Source organism: Lynx rufus, unplaced genomic scaffold (assembly GCF_022079265.1).
Source record: "Lynx rufus isolate CCGP_SWC_20201006 ecotype Redwood Valley unplaced genomic scaffold, mLynRuf1.p SCAF_4, whole genome shotgun sequence".
In the NCBI taxonomy this organism is placed as follows: Eukaryota; Metazoa; Chordata; class Mammalia; order Carnivora; family Felidae; genus Lynx; species Lynx rufus.
Window position 1 is genome coordinate 29,930,863 of NW_025814856.1, and position 23,187 is coordinate 29,954,049.

General features: G+C 41.9%; 1 protein-coding gene across 13 annotated transcripts in view; it reads right to left on the reverse strand.

The window, feature by feature from the left end:
* Positions 1 to 15,583, reverse strand: part of CADPS (calcium dependent secretion activator) — a 477,681-nt gene extending 462,098 nt beyond the window's left edge. For 10 of the 13 annotated variants that reach the window (XM_047095935.1, XM_047095936.1, XM_047095938.1 and 7 more), the window contains exons 1-2: positions 15,438 to 15,583; positions 15,134 to 15,362 (exon numbers count right to left, since the gene is read on the reverse strand). In XM_047095935.1, coding sequence (XP_046951891.1) covers positions 15,134 to 15,362; positions 15,438 to 15,583 — 375 coding nt within the window. Of the gene's footprint in view, positions 1 to 15,133 lie in introns of all 13 variants that reach the window. The other 3 variants (XM_047095933.1, XM_047095927.1, XM_047095928.1) reach the window with 1 other exon arrangement.
* Between the last annotated feature and the right edge of the window lie 7,604 nt (positions 15,584 to 23,187).

The window sequence follows — 23,187 nt, forward strand, 5'->3', positions numbered from 1 at the left end:
AATCGTATCATCTCTATTAACAGATAAAAGATGATAGTACCCAAGAATGTGCGAGAAGAGAGACTACCGGAAACCATATGCTTCCCTTTCAACGTGAGAGACTCTGACCACTAAATGGAGTCTAATAACTTTTCTTAAACATTACCACTAAGATCACAATCTTCCCAACCGAGGAGGATTAAGGAAGGAAAGAGAGTATGAATGTTCCTTACTCCCTGGATGCCTGTGCAAACCTAGGTCAGGTTTTAGGGTGGAATCCTACAGTGGTAAGGACAAACCTAAGAGTCTCTCCTAGTCTGTTTGGGCACCTTTTAAAAAGTTTTTCTTCCCAGAAAAGCCACCAGCCAGGCCCCCTCCCCTGTCTTTCTGTGGGCTTGACATAAGCCTGGGCTTACTCTGGGGCTCATGGCCTCTTGGGGCCAGATTAAGCTCCATATGAGTCCTCAAGGTCAGCCTGGAACCTGAAATGGAATCATGTGTACATTTTCTGAAATGACACTGGGTTTACTATGATCTTTGTCCAAGAGTCATTATGGTTTTCACAATGTTAGGCAGAAGTGTTTTTGTACCTGCATGGGAAGGTATTAGAATATTGGTCACTGAAATTAAATACAAAGGGCAGGCAATTTGTTTCACATATTTAAGATTTGTAAGAACAGAAATGAACACTTATATCCCACACATTTATGACACATACATAAAAATTACTCTGATAAAATCAACGCAGTAGTCAACAACTGTTCTAGCAAAATGCTTTTGAACTAGTGATTCAAAACACTTCTACATATAGGCATTCATTTTCTGAGATTTTCTACAAACTTCCCCACAACACTGTAAAGATGATCTGTGCTGGATAAAATGTTCAGGCCTAATTGGCGACCTTTTCTTACAGTGTGAAGACATTTACACTCCTCCTTTCTCCTTTCTCCATGCTTTCCACACACTTTGCTTAGATTAATCTTCTTAAAATATTACAGTGGTCATGTCTCAGTTCTGCTCAGAATTCTTCAGCGGTTCTTCACCGCCTACCAGATAAAATCACCCCCATGCACAGCAAAGGAAACCATCAACAGACGAAAAGGCAACTGACTGAAAGGCAGAAGCTATTTGCAAATGAGCTTTCTGATACAAAGGTAAGATCTAAAATATATAAAGAACTTATGCAACTGAAAACCAAAGACCAAATAATCCTATTAAAAAATGGGCAGAAGACCTGAATAGACATTTTTCCAAAGAAGACACACAGATGGCCAACAGACACCCAGAGAGATGCTCAACATCACTCATCGTCAGGTAAATGCAAATCAAAACCACAAATGAGATATCACTTCACAGCAGTCAGAATGGCTGGTATAAAAAAGACAAGAAATAACAAGTGTTGGCAAGGATATAGAGGAGAGAGAAGTCTAATGAGGCAGCTACTGTGGAAAACAGAATGGAGGCTCCTCAAAAAATAAAAATAAAATAGCATACAATCCAATGAGTCCATTACTGAGTGTTTACCCAAAGAATCTGACAACACTAATTTAAAAAGACACGTGCAGCATTATTTTCATCACGGCATCATTATTTATAACAGTCAAAACATGAAAGCAACCTAAGGGGCTAGCCATAAATGAATGGCTAAAGAAAATATGGCATATCTACACAATGGAATGTTGCTCACCCATAAAAAGAATGAGATTTTGCCACTTGCAAGACCATGGATAGACCTAGAAGATAGTATGCTAAGTGAAATAAGTCATGGCAGAGAAAGACAAATACCCTATGCTTTCACTTAAGTGTGGAAACTAAAAACCAAAACAAACAGAAAACAGAAACATACTCATAAATACAGAGAATAAGCTGGTGGTTGCCAGAGGGAAAGTGGTATGGGGATGGGCAAAATAGGTGAAGGGGATTAAAAGGTACAACATTCCAGCCATAAAGTAAGTCCAGAGGATGAAAAGTACAGCATAGGGAATGAATGAATGAATGAATGAATGAATGAATGAAGCCCCCCTCCCAATACCTGTACCCTGGTGTTGAAGGATATCCACAGTCCTGACCAACCTTTATTCTTATTTCTTTGATCTCTGATATTAGAACCTTATTCAATCATATTTGTTCAGAGGTCCTCAAACTTGCTTTGCATTACATCATCTCTGAATACTTGAAAATATCTATCCTTCCCTCCAAAATACATCGTGTTACTATCCTTTGATTTTCTCAGTCAGCTGGAGGCTTAATTCAAATGCCACTTCTTCCATTAAGTCTGGAGGAACTCTATTTTATCTGGTAATCAACAAAGGCATGGTGACCAGAGTCTTGAAATTTCCCAGGAGCCTTAAGAAAGGTCTGAGACCTTAAATAAAATGTATTGTCTCCAGTATCTACAACTAAAAATGAAAACTCAAACCTAAAAATGTTCAGGTAAATGACTTCCAAACGTTTGTCGACTTCATTAATTGTTCAGTGTAGTACTCCTGTCACTAGAATTGAAATCAGTTGGTGAGGATTCCTGTGAATGCACCATAATTCCTAAGGAATCATAGTCATTTACTAACCAAGTTATATAGACAAATAGTTTTAAGGCAAGATTGAAATAACCCTTCTGGTTTTATTAAGAATACAAAAATAAATGGATGTGAGGTATATTTTAGTAAGTTTACTAGGAGATGGGGTAGGCCTTCAAAGGTCTGCAATAGCCTCAGGCATACTTTGTGTGAACCAAAGACCGACAGCATAGCAGTGAGCCCTAGATGCACTCAGGAGGCCAAGGCTGGTGCTCTATAGTTTTGACCAGCCAGTGGGACTTCCCCATACCTCACTTTGCCTGCCACAAAACAGGGACGTAGGATGGATGCCCCACTACTCAAAAAGGTTGTTTTAAAGAAAAGATGAGGGGCGCCTGGGTGGCTCAGTAGGTTAAGCGTCCGACTTCGGCTCAGGTCATGATCTCACGGTCCGTGGGTTCGAGCCCCGCGTCGGGCTCTGTGCTGACAGCTCAGAGCCTGGAGCCTGTTTCAAATTCTGTGTCTCCCTCTCTCTCTGACCCTCCCCCGTTCATGCTCATAAACGTTAAAAAAATGAATAAAAAAAATAAAAAATAAATAAATAAATAAAAAGAAAAGATGAGATCATCTCAGTGAACATGCTATAAACGGTAAGGAACATTTATTACTGTTCTCTAAATAATCATGAATTCAATAATCATGAGTTCTGCATCAACAATCTATTGAGTTGTATACGTATTGATCAGACACCAGAGGATACTAAATGAAATCATCTCTGTAGAGTCAGGAGAAAAAGAACGGATCTACCTTGAAGTTAGGTGTGCTAAATGCTTCAATATAGTATAGTTACTAGAGCATATGGCTCAGAGGGCAGGCCAGAGTCAGACCACCTGGGCCCCAACCCCTCTCTCTAAACTAAATGTGTGACCTAAGAGAAGTTTCTTAACTGCTTTGTCTCTTGGTTTTCTTGGTAGGGTTGAGATAATTAATAGTTACCTTACAGAGCCACGGTAAAGATTAAATGAGATAAGGCTTATAAATTTATGCAGCAGTGACTCCACACAATAAACATCCCATAAATAGTCATTATTTATTCCTGTTCTTTATAATGACTGGGTGCCATCATCCACCTAGAGAGTGATAGAAGGCAAGTGATAGAAGGCAGTGCAGGGATGCTAAGTGGTTTAATAGGCTGAAGTTGAGGGTGTGTGCAGAAGTGCAGGAGTAGAGCCTGGCTGGGGAGAGAGGATCCATTTAGGCCATGCAAATGAGTTTAGAGTGTATCCTGTGCAAGAAACAGAAAGCCACCCAAGAAGTCTGAGCAGAGAAAAGTCCTGATTGGGTCTGTGCTGCAGAATGATCACCTTGGTACCTGGAGGAATGTGGGCAGGAAAGGAGGCAGAGAGAACAGTTAGAAAGATATTGTTGCAAAAGCCCACGCAAGCAATCGTGAGCACCCAAAGCAGGGCACCAGTAATGAAGATGAAGAGAAGGAGAAAGATGAAAATTTGCACAGGAGGAACATCGACACGATGTATGTGGCCTTTGGTGGCTAGGACGACCAACAGTAAAGATTCGAAGTTGAGTTGTGCCCTACCGTGTTGAACAGCTTAGTTACACAGTAGCACCACTAGGACAGTCAGTGAATCAGAAAATAGAGGAGAAAGAGACTTGGTGAGAAATTCTATTGTTGGGTGGGCTGAAAACATCCCATGGGACATGTCATGAAGGTCAATGTTCTTCCAAGTGTAGTCTGCAGACCTGTGTCATCATCCATGAACTGCTGGTTATTGGTCCTTACCAAGATAAAATACTAGTATGAGAAATTACATCAACTTCATTAAGCGGTTCAATCCAGCTGACATTTGTGTGTGTGTGTGGGGGGGGGGCAAGCCTTTCTTGAAGAAATAGTGAGTTAACTTACATTCCAGTGCAGTTCCTTTTCTCATTGTAGACCCATGATGAAGTGCTCACTGACTTGAACCAGTCTCAGACCACACCTTTGGCAGCCTGATGAATGGGTCTGGAAGCTTGGTGAGAGACTCACGCTAGAGCCAAAGATCTGAGCACGGGAGGTGTAGGGATGTCAGTAGCTAACACCATCATTAGTGGTGAAATGGCCCGGAGAGAGGATATAGAGAAGGGAGCTGTATTAGTCCCGTATGGCTGCCATACGAAGCACCACAAACTAGGTGGCTTAAGCAGAAATTTATCCTCTCACAGCTCTGGAGGCTAGAAATTTAAGATCAAGGTGTCTGCAGAGCTGGCTCCTTCTGAGGCTGTAAGAATATATTCCGTGCCTCTCCCCTAGCTTCTGCTAATCTTTGCCGTTCCTTGCTTGAAGAAGCATGACTTTAATCGCTGCCTTCCTCTTCACATAGTGTTCTCCCTGTGTCTCTGTGTTGAAATTTCCCCCTTTCAATAAGGACACCAGTCGTAATGGATTAGGGTCCACTTGACGGACCTCATCGTAACTAATAACATCTGCAAAGACCTTATTTCCAAATAGGTCACATTCTGAGGTACTGAGGCTTAGGACTTCGACATGAATGGGGAAGGTGGGGGAGGGAGCGGGATGGGAAGGGGGACACAATCAACCCATAACAAGGGCCAAGGACGGAGACTGAAAAAACACCAATATTTAAGATTCAGACACCACATCCTGCCTTGTAAGTTACATTCTCTATTGGTGGATCTCGACTTCTCAACCAGATTGGTAGGTTCTTAAAGATCAGGAAGGCTGCCTAAAACGTCTTTGCATATTTTGTCTCCAGGATTTAGGGAGTTTCTTGTATGTAGAAGTGGCTCAAAACAATGTTGTTTGATGATGTATAACAAACAAAAATTGAATATGGAAGAGTCCTCAAGAAATGTTTTGAACACAGTATGTTATGACACGCTGCCTTATAGACAACAGTTGCTGCACTTGTCAGAAAAATCACCAAAGTCGATGTTCAAAATATATTTTAACTCATTTGCTTAAACAACTCTATGCCTACCATCCACACCAAAAGGCTGTTTTTCTGCATGGGCAACAGAAGGCACAATTATTTGTGAAAATTTTCAATGTGTTTTCTTTGTTTTCTTAAGCAATACAGTAGATTCCCTGTACCACTCTGCATGTTTGCCAAAATCCCATTGTCTTTTTGAAAGCAATACAGCCCCTGGTGGGCATGTAACTTAGCATGTGCTCCTGGAACACTTAGGGATTTTTTCTTTTAAAGTTAACCTCCAAGTATCTCACAACTTTCCTAGTGCACCGAAGTGATCCAGAGAAACACCACATGACAGGTTGATATGTTCCTCCAACAGGCTGCTGAGAGGACATATATATGTTATCAGGTTATTCCATTTCTCTCAATTCTAGAAAAGTAGTCAGAAGCTGGGAACACTGGGGGGCTTGATAATTCTTTTTTTTTTTTCAAAACTCTCAATGTTTCCCCTGTTTGTTAAAATGCAGAGAGTGGGTTAGCAAAGATAATTTTCCCCTTGACTAGTGAAAGGCATCAGAAAAATCGATACCTCAGCAGTTTCACTGTTTTATAGACACTTCACACCCATCCTATTCTTATTACCACATCCAGTATACAATAGCACTAGTGGGATAATTATTATTTATTTAGATCCTAACTATACTCAGAAAGGACTTTAGACAGCTTACAATAAGAGAGACAAGTCCCCAAGTCCCCTAACAGAATAAAAGCAGACTAAATCATCTTTATTAATGTTTTTAATGTTTATTTATCTTGAAAGAGAGAACGAGCGCGCCTAAGCAGGGGATGGCAGAGAGAGAAGGAAAGAGAGAATCCCAAGCAGGCTCCAGGCCGTGAGCACAGAGCCCATAGCAGAGCTCGATCCCACAAAAGGGGAGATCATGACCCCGCCAAAATGATGAGTCGGAGCCGGGCAAACTGAGCCACCCAGGCGCCCCCAAGTATATTTATGTCTAAACACGTAGAACTTAGAGATTCTTTTCTAAAACCCTGGCAACAATGACGCTAATATTTTAAATAGTCTTTCACTAAAATGCTGTTGACTAACCATTCTTTTTTTTTTTTCCTTCAGAAAGAGCTAAATCAAATAAAACTTACTAAAGAACATATACCCAATATGGAGATTCAGTTCTGACTTTGGTTCTTTAAGACTTCATGTTTGGCCATTTAAACATGCCTTATGGTGATTCAAGTTCGGCAGGGATTCAACCGTATCAAGAAATTCACAATTGCTTCTAGTCTTTAAAAGAAGACACCTCTAGAATATCTTGAAATGTGTCCATTGTTGGTATAAACAAGCGAAGCTGGGAAGTAACTGATGGTATGTTTCTGCTACATAAATTATTTTGAAACCATTTGGTAATTGGTCAACTCTTCATGTTTTCCATTGAGAAGTTTTTATAAAAATAAATATGCTGCATATCCATAATAGAAGCAGACTGTATTTAAGACTCTTTCACTTACTCTCCTTAGAAGCTCCCTAGGAATTTCAAGTGTGGAATTTCAAATATAATGTTTACAAGTACCTGCTTTGTGCCAAGCACTGTTTTGGGAAATGGGTAATCAAAGGGCAGTAAATGTGGTCCCTGTCTTTGGGGTTCTTACGGTCTAGTGGGAGAGAGGCTACACACATAAGGTAATTTAAATGTAATGTACAGGAAGTAAAGTAGAAATAGAGTAGGGAGTTGAGAAAGCACTTAGATTTGGGTAAGGTTTCCTGAAAGAGAGAACACTTGAGTTAATTAAAATACAAACAAGAACAAATGAGGCAAAGAAAGGTGAGAAAGGGGCGCCTGGGTGGCTCAGTCGATTAAAGTATCTGACTTTGGCTCAGGGCATGATCTCATGGTTGGAGATTTCGAGCCCCACATCGGCCTCTGTGCTGACAGCTCAGAGCCTGAAGCCTGCTCTGGATTCTGTGTCTCCTTCTCTCTCTCTGTTCCTCCCCCCCACTCATGCGCGTGCTGTCTCTCTCTCTCAAAAATAATAAACGTTCAAAAAAATTTAAAAAAGAAAAAGGTGAGAAAGATGTTCTAAAGTAAGGAACAGCGTGAGCAAGGGCACTGTACTACAAAACAGTATGGGGCATCTGGTGGACAAAAATGCAGGAATACTACTATTATTGTTACTGATAGCATTTGCTCAATATTTACTCCATATTAAGGAATTGTTAAGCAATTAACATGCTTTTTTCTTGTAATCCTCAATATTACTCCCCCGCTTTCCAGATGAGGAAACTAAGACTTGAAAGAGATTAGTGTTCCCAAGGTCATAGAGCCACCAGGTCACGATAGTGACTAGGGATTTTTTTGTTGTTTTTTTTAAAATATGAAATTTATTGTCAAATTGGTTTCCATACAACACCCAGTGCTCATGCCAACAGGTGCCCTCCTCAATACCCATCACCCACCCTCCCCTCCCTCTCACCCCCCCCGCGCCCCCACCCCAAGAGTTAGTGAAATGTTTCAGTACAAAGAAAATAGGGATGTATTGGACCCTCAACTCCATCCATTCTGTAAGACGATGCCACAGTGATAGATAACCACTGCCTTCTAGGTCTACTTAATCATGTCAATAATGATCACAATGATAAGACCAATAGTGAATATAAGGCGTGCTATGGTCAGTACTTTACATGTATTAACTTTCTCAGTCCTTTTACAGATAAAAATAACACAACATGGCACACATCAACTTGAAATCATAAGAACACTTATGCAGCACTTACTACATGCCCGACATTGTTCTAAAATGTATTATCTAGCGTATTATCCCACTTCATTTTTATAAGAATCCAGTAATGAAGGTCCTCTGATTGACGAGTAAACTGAGTCACACAGAGATTAAATAGGTTGCCCCAAATCAGAGGCAGTTTGGGGTACAGCCAAGGGAACAAATCCAGGCATTCGAGTTTCTGAATCTATGTCCTTAACTACCTTTCTTTGCTGTCCATCATAAGTCAAGTGCAATGAACAGACTTAAAAACACTGGCCGACTTCATCCCTCTTTCTTTACCTGCTATTAACAGAGAACTCTATCATATACTTGGATGGAAAAATGAAAAAAATAGCAAGGTAATACGAATCATCAGCTCTTCAATTCTGCAGAAACTATAAATCTGATCCTAACAAGGAAACTGTTGCCAGAGACAGAGAACATAGAGCTCCAAATTCCAGATCGTTTTCTTGGATGTGTTCCAGGGGCCAGGGTCAGACCATCAATATCTGTGCAACAATAGCAAAAAGAGATGGTGTTGGAAAGAACCAGAGAGCTGGTGTCTTCCCATCCAGATGCATATAGTATCTATCTTGGAGCGAGCAGAATTTTAGTTAAAAATGATCAACACTTCATTATTTAGGTGATGCCTTGGGAGTCTCATTTCTATTGCTTTTTGCAAACTCATACAAACTCAAACCCACCTTCATCCTCCAGTTTTCAGAGAAGCCAGAAATACAAATTTTTTGGCGAAGGAAGCTCATGGTTTTATATGTGGATAACTAGTACAAAAAATTGAAAAAGGCAATGTAGAAAAAACAAAATCTACCTGTGGTTCCCTTTTGGCCCACAGGTCCCAGGTTATAAGCCCTCCTTAGTTTATAGTCTTATAACCTTCTTTTTTTAAGTTTATTTATTTTTGAGAGAGTGAGAGAGAGAACGGAGGAGGGGAAAAGGGAGAGGGAGCAAGAGAATCCCAAGCAGTCCCCACACTCAGCAGGGAGCCCATGGTGGGCTCAATCCCATGACCGAAAGATCATGACCCAAGCCGAAATCAAGAGTCTGGCACTCAACCTGAGTCACCTGGGTGCCCCTGCAGTCCTACAATCACTTTAAGATCTCACCTCCTCATCTGAAAATTTAGTTGGACAAAGTGAGCTCTAAATTCATCTTCATTTCAGACTCTTTGAAGATACTGCCTTACCATGTAATGTAAAAACATAGCAAAGAGAAGTTTGAAGGAAATTAGAAGTCTTGATTATGAGTAACTTCATTGCTCAGCAAGGACTATCAACTACTACACAGAAATGGCACCTTGGAAATTATCTGAAGCTTCCCCATCCATCTCTTCATAGGAAAGATAAAGAAATTACCCAGAGACAGAAGTTGACTTGCCTACAATCAGAGGTTTATTTGTGGTACAGACTGAGCTCAGACACAGTGTCTTTTCTCTTCATTATCCAGGTTTCTTCATTCTGTCAAAGAAGTCAGGTCCAGCCAGGCCTGTTGATCCCTGCACTGGATGTTTTCCTATTACATACACCAATAAATCTGTCCCTTCCCCTTTGTGTTCCTTTTGATTTAGCCACTTGAGTTGGGTTTTTGTAACTTAGAACCAAAATAATTTGACTAATAGTGTCCCACAAACAATGGCTCCTTTCCACATTCCTGCTACCTCATGCTCTTCTCCAGAGTGGGATACCTGTCCTTCCTTATGCTTACACAAATCACACAAACTCTTTTAGACCTAACCCTAACCCATTTCTTCCATGAAGATTTTCCCTATTCTTAAAACCAATCCCTTGTGTACACATGCGCACACATTCTCTTCCCTTATACTTTAGTATTTGTAATCAGCATCTTACAATTAAACACTCGCTTATTCTCAACTTATCTGACATGTATAGAAGTTATCTTCCAGACTAGAACATAAGCTCCCCAAATCAAGTACCTATCTCACAGGTATCTTCTGGTTCTGTAACCAAGCCTGGGAGAGTGCTTGGTGCAAGGAGTAACTAGTCATCTATTTAGAACTTATTTCTAAGTTAGTAGAACCCTCTTAATCATAGCTGTATAGACATCTGGCCCCACGTCACAAACACTGATTATATTTTAATGCAATAGCCTAGGACTATATATTAAATTTGCTTTTGTAGGGAGAAGATCTATGAATCATTTGACTTCCCCACTTTACACAGTACAATTCTTCAAGAATGAAGGATTTAATTTCCTTTGTTCTTCAGTCCAGTTTTAGGGAAGCATAAGGCTATTCCAAGAATGTAATGAAGCAAGAGCCCTCTCTGATTATTTTTTTGGTGTTCTTCATCTTCAGAATTTCTCTGCTAGTACCAGTGCGAAACAGTTCCTGCCCATTGCACCAAGGAGATTGGGAGGAAAATGCCAGAAAGCATATATAAAGACTTCAGTTCTTCTCCTGATAAAGAGAGAAACAATTCTGTTTCAAGGAATCCTGGCTTAATAGCCATTTCATTCTCTCAAAAGGTTAGAAGATTTATTTTTTAAAATCCAAATCATATGTTGCATTGACAAAGCAACTCTTAAGAATTCTGAATAGTAGAGCTAACCCAAATGCCCCAAAGCATATCTGAATGGACGAATCACTATTATGGATTTGAAGTATATACATATACTGATGCACATACATAGTTAACTAGGACTAGGTCTTAACTTTTAGGAAAGGCATGGGCTCTTGAGTCACGACCAATTAACAAAGCCAAATAAGTAAACGAATAAAGACAGAATTTCTGTGGCTAACAATGACTCAACATTAGCCATAATTTCATGGCAAGATATAAGATGAATCACATAGAAATGGGGAGCTTGAACTTACAACACATTTGATCTAGTCATTAAGTCCTCTTGAATGAAATAGGAGTTCATATAAAATAAACATGATTTTAGGATTGCCCCGTCCCTCATCATACACACACACACAGATATACATGTACACAAATGTATATATGCACCCAATATTCATTTTGGACATTTATAAACCAGACATAATCCCTACTAGTATATTAAAAAATTGGCCATGCCAATCTAAACATTAGAACTGTTTACAGTGCCCGCTTTTACATTCCCTCAGTTACTTCTAGAAGTAGCTAGTTCACATGAGGTAGCCACTCATCACCGTTACTACACAATTTAGAAACATATGGTGCAGCTTTACCATGTGAACCATTGGGTATTCACTTTCCCATTATGACAAAAGAGGGAAAATAAAAAGCACAGAACAGTTTTTCACATTGTCATTTATGAGCTGCTAAAACACTGTGATAATCTGAACACTAGATTTTTGTTTTTGTCATTAATTACCTACTAGCCTGTTATATTTAGTTTCACTGTAGTACAAGAAAAGTAGACCTATAAATGATAAAATACGATTACACATGGTCTTTTAACTAGGGAGATTATTGGAATGACCAGGCACTCTTCCCCAGGAAAAGCAAAATCAAAGTAATTAACTAACAAAATGATCCAGGAATGGTACCTTCTCTCCCTCTGCTCTTTTCCAACTGTTTTTCTGAACTAAAATACCTTTTTTGGTTTTTTGCTTGTTTTTTGGTTTTTTGTTTTGTTGTTTGTTTGCTTGTTTTTGTTGGTCTTCAGCTCAAACCACATAGAAAGCCTGACAATAGTCTGGTGTTCCGATTTACCAGCCAATAACGGCCCATCTCTCTCCTTCATATTCTTTATGAGGTTAATACCTAAATGTCCATTTTGTCTATGTTGATGACTTGACAGGTACCCAAAGGGAGAGGAGCAGATCTCTCTAAACTCAAATAGAAATAACTCTGGGTAAAAGAAAAAGTACACCTGACATGTTGTCAGGATGCTAAGATTCTATTTTTCACTCTAGAATATTTCTGGCCCGTGTTACATACTAAAAAGACAGGATTTGAAATCAGAATACCCCATGCCTCAGTTCCCACTCTTCCTCCTATCCACATACTGCTTCAGGCAAATTATAAAACATTCTGAGTCTCAGTGTTCTCTTCTAGAAACAAAGATGGTAATTCCTACACTGTTAGAGTTAGGAGAATTTTAAATGATCAAAGAACAAAAAACCAAATTAAATAAAAACTAAGAGAATTTCAGTAAATCACCTATTTGTGTTAATTATGCATCAATATTGGTTCTTTAACTGGAACAGATGTAACATACTATTGTAAGATATTAATAGGGGAAAACTGGGGCTGGGGCATATGGGAACTATTTTCTCAATTTTTCAGTAAATCTCAAACTCTTCTAAAAAAAGCCTATTTTTAAAAAATGATCTAAGTGAAGTGTCTTGCACATAGTAGGCACTTGAAAAATTGCAGCCAATGTATGACATAGAGTATTTGGTTTCAGAAAGTGTATATTACACTCCGCATGATATTTTTCTTCACCTATATTGGGATATAACAGACATATAAGATTGTATAAGTTTAAGGTGCACAGCGTGATGATTTGACAATACAATCTCTTCTTCTCCCCAATCTGGCAACTTTTTCATAGGCAGTTTTCTCTGGCTCCCTCCATGTCACTCTATTCCCTTTTTTGCATCATTTTTCCTCTAGCTCTTTCTAGCTCATCCGTTTCTATGTATAGTTTACAACCGGTTTCTATTTCTCTGAGACTCATTTAAGTTTATCAATCTTGTTTGTTAACAGGCCTTAAATTTTATCACAGTGCTTATGCAAACATTTCAGTTACTTTCATTTAAAAGAATACATCAAAGTTCCAAGCTTTCTGCTTGGAGAAAAACAGCAAAACATCCTTTCTAAGACACTAAAAACGTGAAGATACAGAAATGGAAAAGCTTGTTTTCTTTTGTAATAAGGAGATAAATATTCAGCTTCCCAGTAGAGCCAAACAGCCCTGAGGCAGCTTTGCAGGAATATGCATTTAGCACTAGTTTGCTGCAATAACTAAAAATAGTTGGACCAAAAGCCAGTGTTATCTATCCATCCTGTAGTCTCTTTGATGGTAAGGTCATGTGTAAAAACAGAACCCACCTGCCCCTCAAAACCACAGCTTTGAACGGATTCAGGTAAAACATGCAATCAGACCAGAAAAACTTAAGCTCACGATGACCTTTTCAGGCGGCTGGAGTTTCTGCTTAGAAGAAATGGGCCACTGTGAGAATGGATTTCTCTCCCCATTCCAGTACCAAATGTAAGCCTCTATTCAAAGGACAGAGTTCTAGAGCCTTTTGACTGATAAAGCAAAGTTTGTTTTATATTTTTCTCTTTAAATCACAACAGTTTTCATTACCAAAGGAATAGGACACCTTTGGTTGGTGCTGTCATGAATGGGATAGATTTTAAAGATGGCATTTCCCCTGCTACCCCACAATTACCATAAAAATCACAAGCTAAAGCTTGAAATATCAGGCCCTGTATGTGGATCCAACACCCAACCTTGAGAGGAAATCCAAACACTTTTATTGTTTGGAGGATATTCTTGTCTATGATAGTCCAAAATAGAGGCTGAAGAAGCAAGGGGCCCCTATGAGGGGCAGAGTGGAGGGAAGCCCACCTGCTATTCCCCAACCAGGAAATGAGTCGGATTTTTAATAAAAGTGATAACCCAACCCACCATTCTGGTGGCAGAAATAAATCATCAGCGCTAGCTGGGGTGTGTACATATAGAAGCAAAACAAACAGAAATCTGTGCTCACTCAAGATAAGGGTGGATAAATGTAGGAAAACCTAACACTCTACTACCGCAACATGTAATTCAGTCTTAAATGGCAGCAACCAAGAAATTCACTATTTTAAGACCCCGTCCCTGTGGGGGCTTCACCGGCTATTATCTCAAAATGAAATTGGCAAATTCACTTAAAAGAGACAACGGAATGCCGACTTTCTTCACTAACTCACTCCAACTGGGGACCTGACCTCTTCTCTTCGGGTCCCGCCACTGCTTCTTATCCTGCAGTAACCTCCGCCCCCCCTTTCTCTGGCTGGAGAACAGCTGATGGAAATAGGCACTTTTTCACATCAAAGGCAGTCCGGAGCCGCCTCAGCCGTGCCCCAGCCTCAGACACAAAAAGCGTTTGATGCTTGTAATTGCGAAGCTTTTTGCAGCTGCACTTTATCAAGCCAAAAGCGGCTGGGCTTGGAGGGCCTTGAAGAGCCAGAAGGTGGCGGCGAAGTCACCTTGGGAAGAGGAGAAGAGGGTCAAAGCGAGGAAGGTGGAGGAGCTGACCCTGGCAGAGGGACCGGAGGGCTTGCCCCGGCTCTGGGGTCACGGAGGAAGGGGGAGGAGGGAGGGGTGGAACAGGAGCCACAGGGAAGCGGTGCCGGGGGTCCCTTCGGCGACCCTCGTCGGGATCAGCTGACCCCAGTGAGGGGAGGAGGGTGCCCTTCGCGGAGCGACTGGAAGCTTCGCCTTCCGGGCTGGCTTTCTCCCGCCTGCCCCTGCGGCTCTCTCGGCCCGGCGAGCCGAGCGCTGCTGCCAGGCGCTCTTCTCGCTCCACACCGGCGCCCCCACCTGCCGGGTGCCCCCGCCCGCCGAGCGCACGCCCAGGAAGGCGGGCCCGGAGCTGAGCGCAGCCGCCCGCCGCCGGAGAGTGCCGGGAGCCCGGCAAACGAGCAAGGCCTCTCAGCGCGCCGCGGGCTGCAAGTCACTCCCCGAGCCTCCTGGGCCATAGAGCGGGACCTGCCCGCCTAGCTCCCCCGCTCGCCCGGGTGGGGACACGCGGCGCTGAGGTCCCGGCCCCTCGCCGGTCCCGGGCAGCTCCAGGCGCGCTCGGAGCTGGGCCCGGCCCGGCCGCGGAGAGGGGGCCTCGTAGCCCCTTCCCCAGGGCGCGGTCTCCTGCTTCTGCTCCTCCTCGCCAGCTGCGCCGCCAGCTCCCATTGTTCGCCCCGCCTGTCTGGCGACGTCCCGGCGCCGCTCCTGGGGCCTCCCAGGCGCACCTACCTTCTGCTGCCGGCGAGCCATGTCGGTGGGCTGCTTGGCGTTGAAGGGGTAGGCGATGCAGCGCATCACGAACACATAGAGCTGCAGCCTCTTCTTCCTCTCCTCCTCCTCCTTCTGCAGCCGCTCCAACTCCTCCTTCTCCTTCTCGCTCACCACCGACGGGCTGGGGCTGGAGGGCCGGCCGCCACCGGCGCGGGTGCTGGGCTGCAGCCCCCCGGCCCCGCCGCCGCTGCTCGCGCCGCTGCCCCCACCGCCGCCGGCGCCCACCCCGGCTCCGGCGCCGGCACCGCCGCCGCCCCCAAGCCCGGCGCCGCTGCCGCCGCCCGAGCCCTCGCTGGTGCGGCTGGGAGACAGGCGCGCGCCGGACGCGGCCGAGCCGAGCACCTCCTTGCCGCTCTCCTCCTCCACGATCTCATCCGATTCCTCTTCGCTGGACGAAGGGTCCAGCATGGTGGCGCCCGGGGAGGGGGGTGGTCCTTGGAGCCCCGGGCTAGGGGTGCAAAAGATAAGAGGCGCTGGAGGCAGCTGGGGGTCGGCTCCCCGGGATGGGCGCTTCTCCCCAAATCAGGGAGCGGGCGCTGCTGCTCAGCCGCCGCCGCCGCCGCGACTGCTTCCTCTGCCCGGCGATCCCGAGCTGGGCTCAGACCCAGGAGCGCGAGGGGAGGAGGGGAAGGGAGAGGTGCGTCCGTGGACCCGAGGTGGGCAAGGGGGAGAATCAATTGCGAGCCCCGAGCTCGCAGCCGGATACCATCTGCAGCCGCTGAAGGAGGCGCCTCCAGAAAAGATGCCGAGTGTTGCAAGCTGTCGATGCAGCCAAGAGCCTAAGAGGCATCTTGCCGATTGGGGAGGGAGCGGCGCTTACGTGTTTATTGGCTTAACTCTCCCGTGTCCGCTGCGTAAAGGGTGGCTGCAGAAGGCTAGAGCCTGGAGAGCGTGGAGCGGCCCGCTAGTCTCAGAGCTTCAGTGCCGACCCTAACACTTTCCCACACTCCTCACTCTCTCCCCTTGGTGGATAATTTCTTTCTTGATAACCAGTTGTCATTGCCTCGACCTGTCTCACCCTCCCACGGACAAAAAGTTCTTGGGGGAGGAAGAAATAGACAAGCCAGTGAAGACTTCTTGTTAGCGAAGAGTGGGCGGTCTATTTGGAGACGCTTATTCCAGAGGTCTGGCTAAGAGGAAGTCGGTGAGATGCCTTATGAGAAAGAGTCTACCTCCTTTCCCCCAGGCTTCTTCACACCTGGGGCGTGGGGGCAGTGGGGCTTAGCAGCATGTTGGTCCCACCTGTGTAAACTTTGATTCCACCAATTTACATGCACCCGTTCATTAAAATAAAAGTGAATCAAATTTTGAGTTGATTGGTGTAGGGACCATGCAGCTCAACTGTTTAAGTAGAAGCCCCGCCCTTGCCCACCCCGCGAAAGCTATGATGAATATTCTTCAATTTCAAGAACTGGGAACACTTTCTGCTGAGGTAAGCATACCAGAGAAATGGAAGGGTTTCTGGTTGCTCAGCCCTTTCTCTTTTCTGGCTGCGGGAGGGTTTGGGTGGAGGAGTGGGGACCCAGCGATCAGACAAAGACACCCCAAGAACTCAGCGGCGTCAACATCCGATATGTTGACTCTGTCCTACTGTCTTCATCACTGCTTCTCGGTTATCTATTAATTCAAAGCAGCAGATGGTGCCTTCCTGCTCCTTTCACTTAGGCCAATAAACCCGGCGGACAAGGGAGCTGGCCAGCGTGCTGAATCTAATCAGCGACCCGCAGATGGATTGAAAACAAACCAGCGCCAGCCACCCTCGGATCTTAGGCGATCCAGAGACCTTTCTCCACCTCCTCCCGCCCCCATCTCCTATATTTATGCATTTTCTAATGCTCTGATTATTCCTAGATACTCGTGGGAGTTTATTGTAAAAGTGCAGCGTGAATTTAAAGTTTACATCACATTCTGTCTTGATGTATTTTCAAATCTACCATGAGTTTTACAGTAGGCTTTGACATTCAAGTGAAGCTTTCTAGCTAATTTGAGAGCTAAGAAGGGACACAAAACACCATTTAGCTCCACATTAACTCCAACAATTCTGTTTGAGGTTTTGAAATAAGTAATACACGTATAGCTTATATTTGACTTCACGACCATTCTCATCGTGAGGACATAACTGCTATAGCCATCGCACATTCTGTATCAATTTAAAATAAATAATCCAGCAATGTGGAAGTTACTACAATTTTGCAGTCCTCACTTTTTAATCATTCTAAAGAAGTGAAAGATACTCAAATCATGGGGGACTGCTTTCCCTGGAAAAGAAAATATAGGGGCGCCTGGGTGGCGCAGTCGGTTAAGCGTCCGACTTCAGCCAGGTCACGATCTCACGGTCCGTGAGTTCGAGCCCCGCGTCAGGCTCTGGGCTGATGGCTCGGAGCCTGGAGCCTGTTTCCGATTCTGTGTCTCCCTCTCTCTCTGCCCCTCCCCCGTTCATGCTCTGTCTCTCTCTGTCCCAAAAATAAATAAACGTTGAAAAAAAAAATTTAAAAAAAAGAAAATATAGTAGGCCGATCAATCAACAACCTGTATTCAGCACGTTTTCATGGAGTGAACATTGTTCTAGTTGCTTGGGGTAGATGGAATTTTTAAAAGACATTCTCCTAAACAGTCTATAATCTCCTTTGGGAGATACAACATAAACATGTGAAAAAGATTGACAGCACTTATTTCAAGGCAACATATCAACAAATCCAAGTTAGTAAACTGCTAAAAGCTTGCATGAATGAGACAGCCAGGAATGGAAAAAAATCCAGTGTTTCTCAAAGAAAAGAGTTAAATTTCAAAGGAAGGAACCATATGAATGAATGGCAAAGAGAGAAGACATTACAAGTGGAAAAAGTATTTGCAAACCCATACTGATAAGACAAGGGACCAAGTAAGATACAGAGTGCTATGGAGATGGGGTATGGGTAGGTAAGGGGGGGTGTGAGGAAAATAAGAAGAGCTGAAATAATAATGCATTTAGCCAAGGGGAGGGATTATGTTTAGGACACAAAAATGAACTAAGTTACCCAGGGAGAATATGGTGATTTGAGGAGGGAGTGCTCTTCAAGGCCAAACAAAGGCCATTTACCGGTTAAATTTCTTCTTTAAGCAAGCTGAGGTATTTAAGTATTACCACATTAGACACTGGGAGAAGAGTGACCATGATTCTGTCTTCAGAACCTTTTGGAATTTCTCAATTGCTATAATAAAGTTTTGCTTACCGTAGTATTTTTACAAATTCTTTTGCCATTATATGGGGTATTTTCCCCAATTATACTCATTAAAACAAAAATTCAGTGTCTATGTTTTGTTAATCATATAAACCTATGATTTGGATATTAAAGGTGACATTGTTTAGATAAAATCTAATGATCTTCTCAATCTCATGGGTTTTCAATCAGAGAGGCTTACAGAAATTTTATAAGAAATACTTAAAAAAATTAAAACAAAAGGGGGAAACTGGGTGGCTCAGTTGGTTAAGCATCCAACTGTGGCTCAGGTCATGATCTCATGGTTCGTGGGTTCAAGCCCCATGTCAGAGTCTGTGCTGACAGCTCAGAGCCTAGAGCCTGCTTCCAATTCTGTATCTCCCTCTCTCTCTACCCCTTCCCCTTCCTCTTTCAAGACAAGAGTCTTTTAAAATGTACATCCTTTCAAAGATATCTTTTACCTTAGCTAAAAGTTAACTCAAAGTCCTTGGGGATATTATAGCTCTTTGCTACTGCTAATGATAAGATATGCCAACCAGAGCTCCTTAGACACTTAAACCAAGAGTCGTGGCTTTCCTAGATACAAATTTTGATGAACAAGAACAAAAATAACCCCAGAACACATCCAAAGGCTCTTAATATCTGTCTACCTTTTGTTAATATCCATGTTTTTATTTTTCAAAATATAATTCTACCATAGATTCTGATACAGACAAGTATCTATATCCTCAAATAAGTTATTTTATTTATTTTTCTCTTAAATGTTTATTTATTTTGAGAGAGAGATAGCATGTGAACAGGGGAGGGGAAGAGAGAGAGGGAGAGAATCCCAAGCAGGCTCCACACTGTCAGCACAGATCTCATGACTCATGACTGTGAGATCATGACTTGAGCCAAAATCAAGAGTCAAACACTAAACTGTACCACCCAGGTGCCCACAAATAAGTTATTATAGATGCTTACATGTTTGCCCCCCACATCCAGTTCTGCTTTGTAGGAAATTTGAATAACCTCAAGGTGATGGAATAAATTTTAGTCAGGCATCTGGAAACCATATCATGAAAGCAGAAGTTATAATATTGATTTTTGAAGTCTCCCCTACTGAAGGCAAAAGTCTAGAGGATGGAAATGACTGAAACACTAACCCGAGTTTTTCTTATTTTGACCTAGAGTTTCTCCATTATTTTCTGAAGGGTTTTCTGTGATCATGTAAAAGGCTACAAGTATGAGGAGATATCAGAGTTATTGGCAACCGATAGACGCTTTGGTGTCAGTTGTATTCACTTTCCTTGGAATGACAAGAAAATTAAATTAAATGTTATATTAAAAGTATTTTTCAACAAATTAAAAATAGAATTACCATATGATCCATTAATTCCACTACTGGTATTTACCCAAAGAATATGAAAACATTAATTTGAAAAGTTCTATGCACTCCTATGTTTAGTTGCAACATTATCTACAACAGCCAAATTATGGAAACATCTCAAGTATCCATCAAGCGATGAATGGATAAAAAATATGTGGTATACATATACAATAGAATATCACTTAGCCATTAAAAAAAATGCCATCTTGCCATTTGCAATGACCTGGATGGAGCTAGAGAGTATAATGCTAAGTGAAATAAGTCAGAGAAAGACAAATACTATAGGATTTTATTCATATGTGGAATTTAAGAAACAAACAAGGGGAAAAAAAGAGGCAAAAAAAAAAAAAAGACTCTTAACTACTGAGAACCAGTGATGGTTACCAGAGGGGAGGTGGGTAGGGAAATGGGTGGAATAGATCATGGGGATTAAGAATACACTCATCATGGGGTGCCTGGATGGCTCAGTCAGTTAAGCATCTGACTTTAGCTCAGGTCATGATCTTGTGGTTCGTGAGTTCAAGTCCCACATCAGGCTGTGTGCTGACAGCTCAGAGCCCGGAGCCTGCTTCGGATTCTCTGTCTCCCTCCCTGTCTGTTCCTCCCCTGCTCCTGCTCTCTTTCTCTCTCTCTCTCAAAAATAAATAAATATTAAAAAAAAAAAAAGAATACACTCATCATGACAAGCACTGAGTAATGTGTAGCATTGTTGACTCACTATATTGCACACCTGAAACTAATACAACAGTGTATGTTAATTATACTGGAATTAAAATTTTCAACAGATTTTAGGTTTGAACATTTTTTTTCAACTGGTGAGAGAAGGACTTGTAATAAATGAGATGACCAGAACTTGGGCACGGATAATCAAAAGGAAAAACAACATTAAACACACCAAAAAATCCAGGAATAGATCCTTAAAGAATATTAATTTAATCCTTAAATAAAATGATTAAAAAGTAATCCTTAAATAATATTTGCCTATTTATTTAATTGGTCTCTGTCTTGTTTTGGATAGTATTTTCAGGGACTTAGACAAATGGTTATTTTCTGTGAGAAACCTACCCTTCATCATTACTCTTTATCATTTGATCAATCTTACTAAAGTTACATGAAGGGAGTTATGATGGAGTGAAAGGATAATCATAGAATTAAAAATAATAAAATCAAGCCACACAAAAACATTGTCTTTCACTCCAGGCAATAAGACATGTTTTAGAATGATAAAATAATACTACTTACAGGAATTCCTTTTGGAAAACCACCTTATTAGTTAAGATAACGAAAAATGGAAAAACATATTTTACAATAAATATTTGACTTGAATTCTGAAAGCCAACTATTCACAAGGGTAATCACATTTCTCACATATACAGTATCTTTTAATTGAAGTGGGGGGCTATGGTGTAGAGCAAAATGCAATATATTCTAGTGTTGACAGGGCACTGTGTGGAGAATTGAGTCTTTTGCATTGACATGGATATGGCGATATGCCAGCATATCAAAGAGAAAAAAAGGACCCCCATATCTGTTGCCATATAAGATATTAAGTAGATAATTTACTGGATTTGCCAAATTCTCCAATTTGGCTTACTTTGGTAAATGCTGCTATCCTTATGTCTTCACCTTCTCAACAAGATTTTCTGAGTTGATGATCTGAGTTATATTTAATTGTTTCTAATTAGCTTTAGACTGGGAAGTTTTCTGGGGATCGTACGTAGGAATGACTGAAATCAGGGTGTTTTTATATTAACACATTTGATTTCAGTTTTAAATAATTGAAAATAGCAAATTCCTTCAGTTTGGGCTACCCTGAAACATACAGCTCTTTTAAATACCTAATCTTTTAGAGGAAGAAAGGAATAGGAAAAAGATTGAGAGAGGCTTGGTGAATGAAAAGAAAGTAAATTAAAATGTAAGCATGGGTTCTAATGAAGGGGGTCCTGATACTATCATCTAGGTCAGGCGTCTATGAAGACGCAGATATTGGGGAAAATGCTCTAAATTAGATCTACTCACCTTCATGCCAAACCAAGCTAGTAAAGGGAAATTTCATAGACTAAGGCCTGGGTTTTGCTCATAAGAGTGTCCTTCTTCCTCTTTTTTTCTTCCTCACAGAGTGACACCGATTCCGCTTCCATAGTAGAGTCCATTATTCCAGCCCCTTGTCGGTAAAAGTGCCATTATTCTTCTCTTGTTTCTTTCATCAGAAGGGACTTCCTGCCCAGTGTGTTTCCAAAAAAATATTTAGGGACATAATGACATGCTGTTATTTTTCACTTACAAGTTGTACCTAATGACTTATCATGAGGAGCAGTGGACTTCTATAAGAACCTAAGGTTCCATTGTGACAGCGTTTGGGATACTCCAACCACATACTTATGAGTGTACAAATCCTGTTCTTTCACCATCCTTTGTCCTTGTGAGAGATATGCAAGGGAAAAATGCCAATGAATATCACAATGCCACTATGATGATTACTAGGCCCCCTGCACAGAACTCTGATAATGCTCAAGTGAAATGTATATTTTATACTTTAAGCAGAACCTCTACCTTCATAGTGCAGAATTCATATTTTGATGTTTTATTACTTTCTGGCCAGTGTCAAGACACAGGAAACTGAAATAACAATTCATACCATTAGGCATGCCTGAAAAAAAAGAGAGATAGGCATGCCCCAAGATTGCAGGACTTGAATCCACTCACTCCAGTCACATGGAAAAAGAAAACAGAAGAGATATATATGGGTGCCATAGCTCTTTAATGCACAGTGACCTGCCCACTCATAAATATGCCTCAACTGGCGTGTATCATCTAATAAATCTGATTAATATGCCCTCTTCTTGAGGAGATAGGAAGTAGGAAAACACCCTGGCAGAGAGCCAGAAACTTGCCTTTCTCCCTGCAAGATCACAATCCAAGCTACCACCTTTCACCAAGGGGCTCAGGCTCTCAGCTCCCTCCCTGATTATCCTGCAACCAAGAATCTGGATGAACCTCTGTACTTGTTTTTTAATAGTGGGTCTCTACCAGGTATATTTATTTGGAATTCTGGCACTTTACTTGGCAATGTCTTTGAAGAAGATGATGAATTAATGCATGAATGTGCTTACAACAAAGTCTAGCTCATAGTAAGCTTCCAATCAATGCCAGTGGAGATGGTGATGCTCTTGATAACCATTACAAAATTTTATTCCGAATAACAAGGCCAGGCCCTTGTTTTTTGTTTGTTTATTTGTTTGTTTGTGTTTGTTTTTGGAAGGTGGGGAGGGGACATGGTTCACTAAAGCCAGTGAAAAACCTCTTGCCCTTAAAAGAAAGGCAAGTTAGCTCTGGAAAGCTGTGGTAGGCTATGAGAATCAACACAAGAGGGACAACACAAGTCTTGGAGGGAGTGGATGTTGTGATTTTCCAATGTAGATTTAATACCCACCCCCAACCCC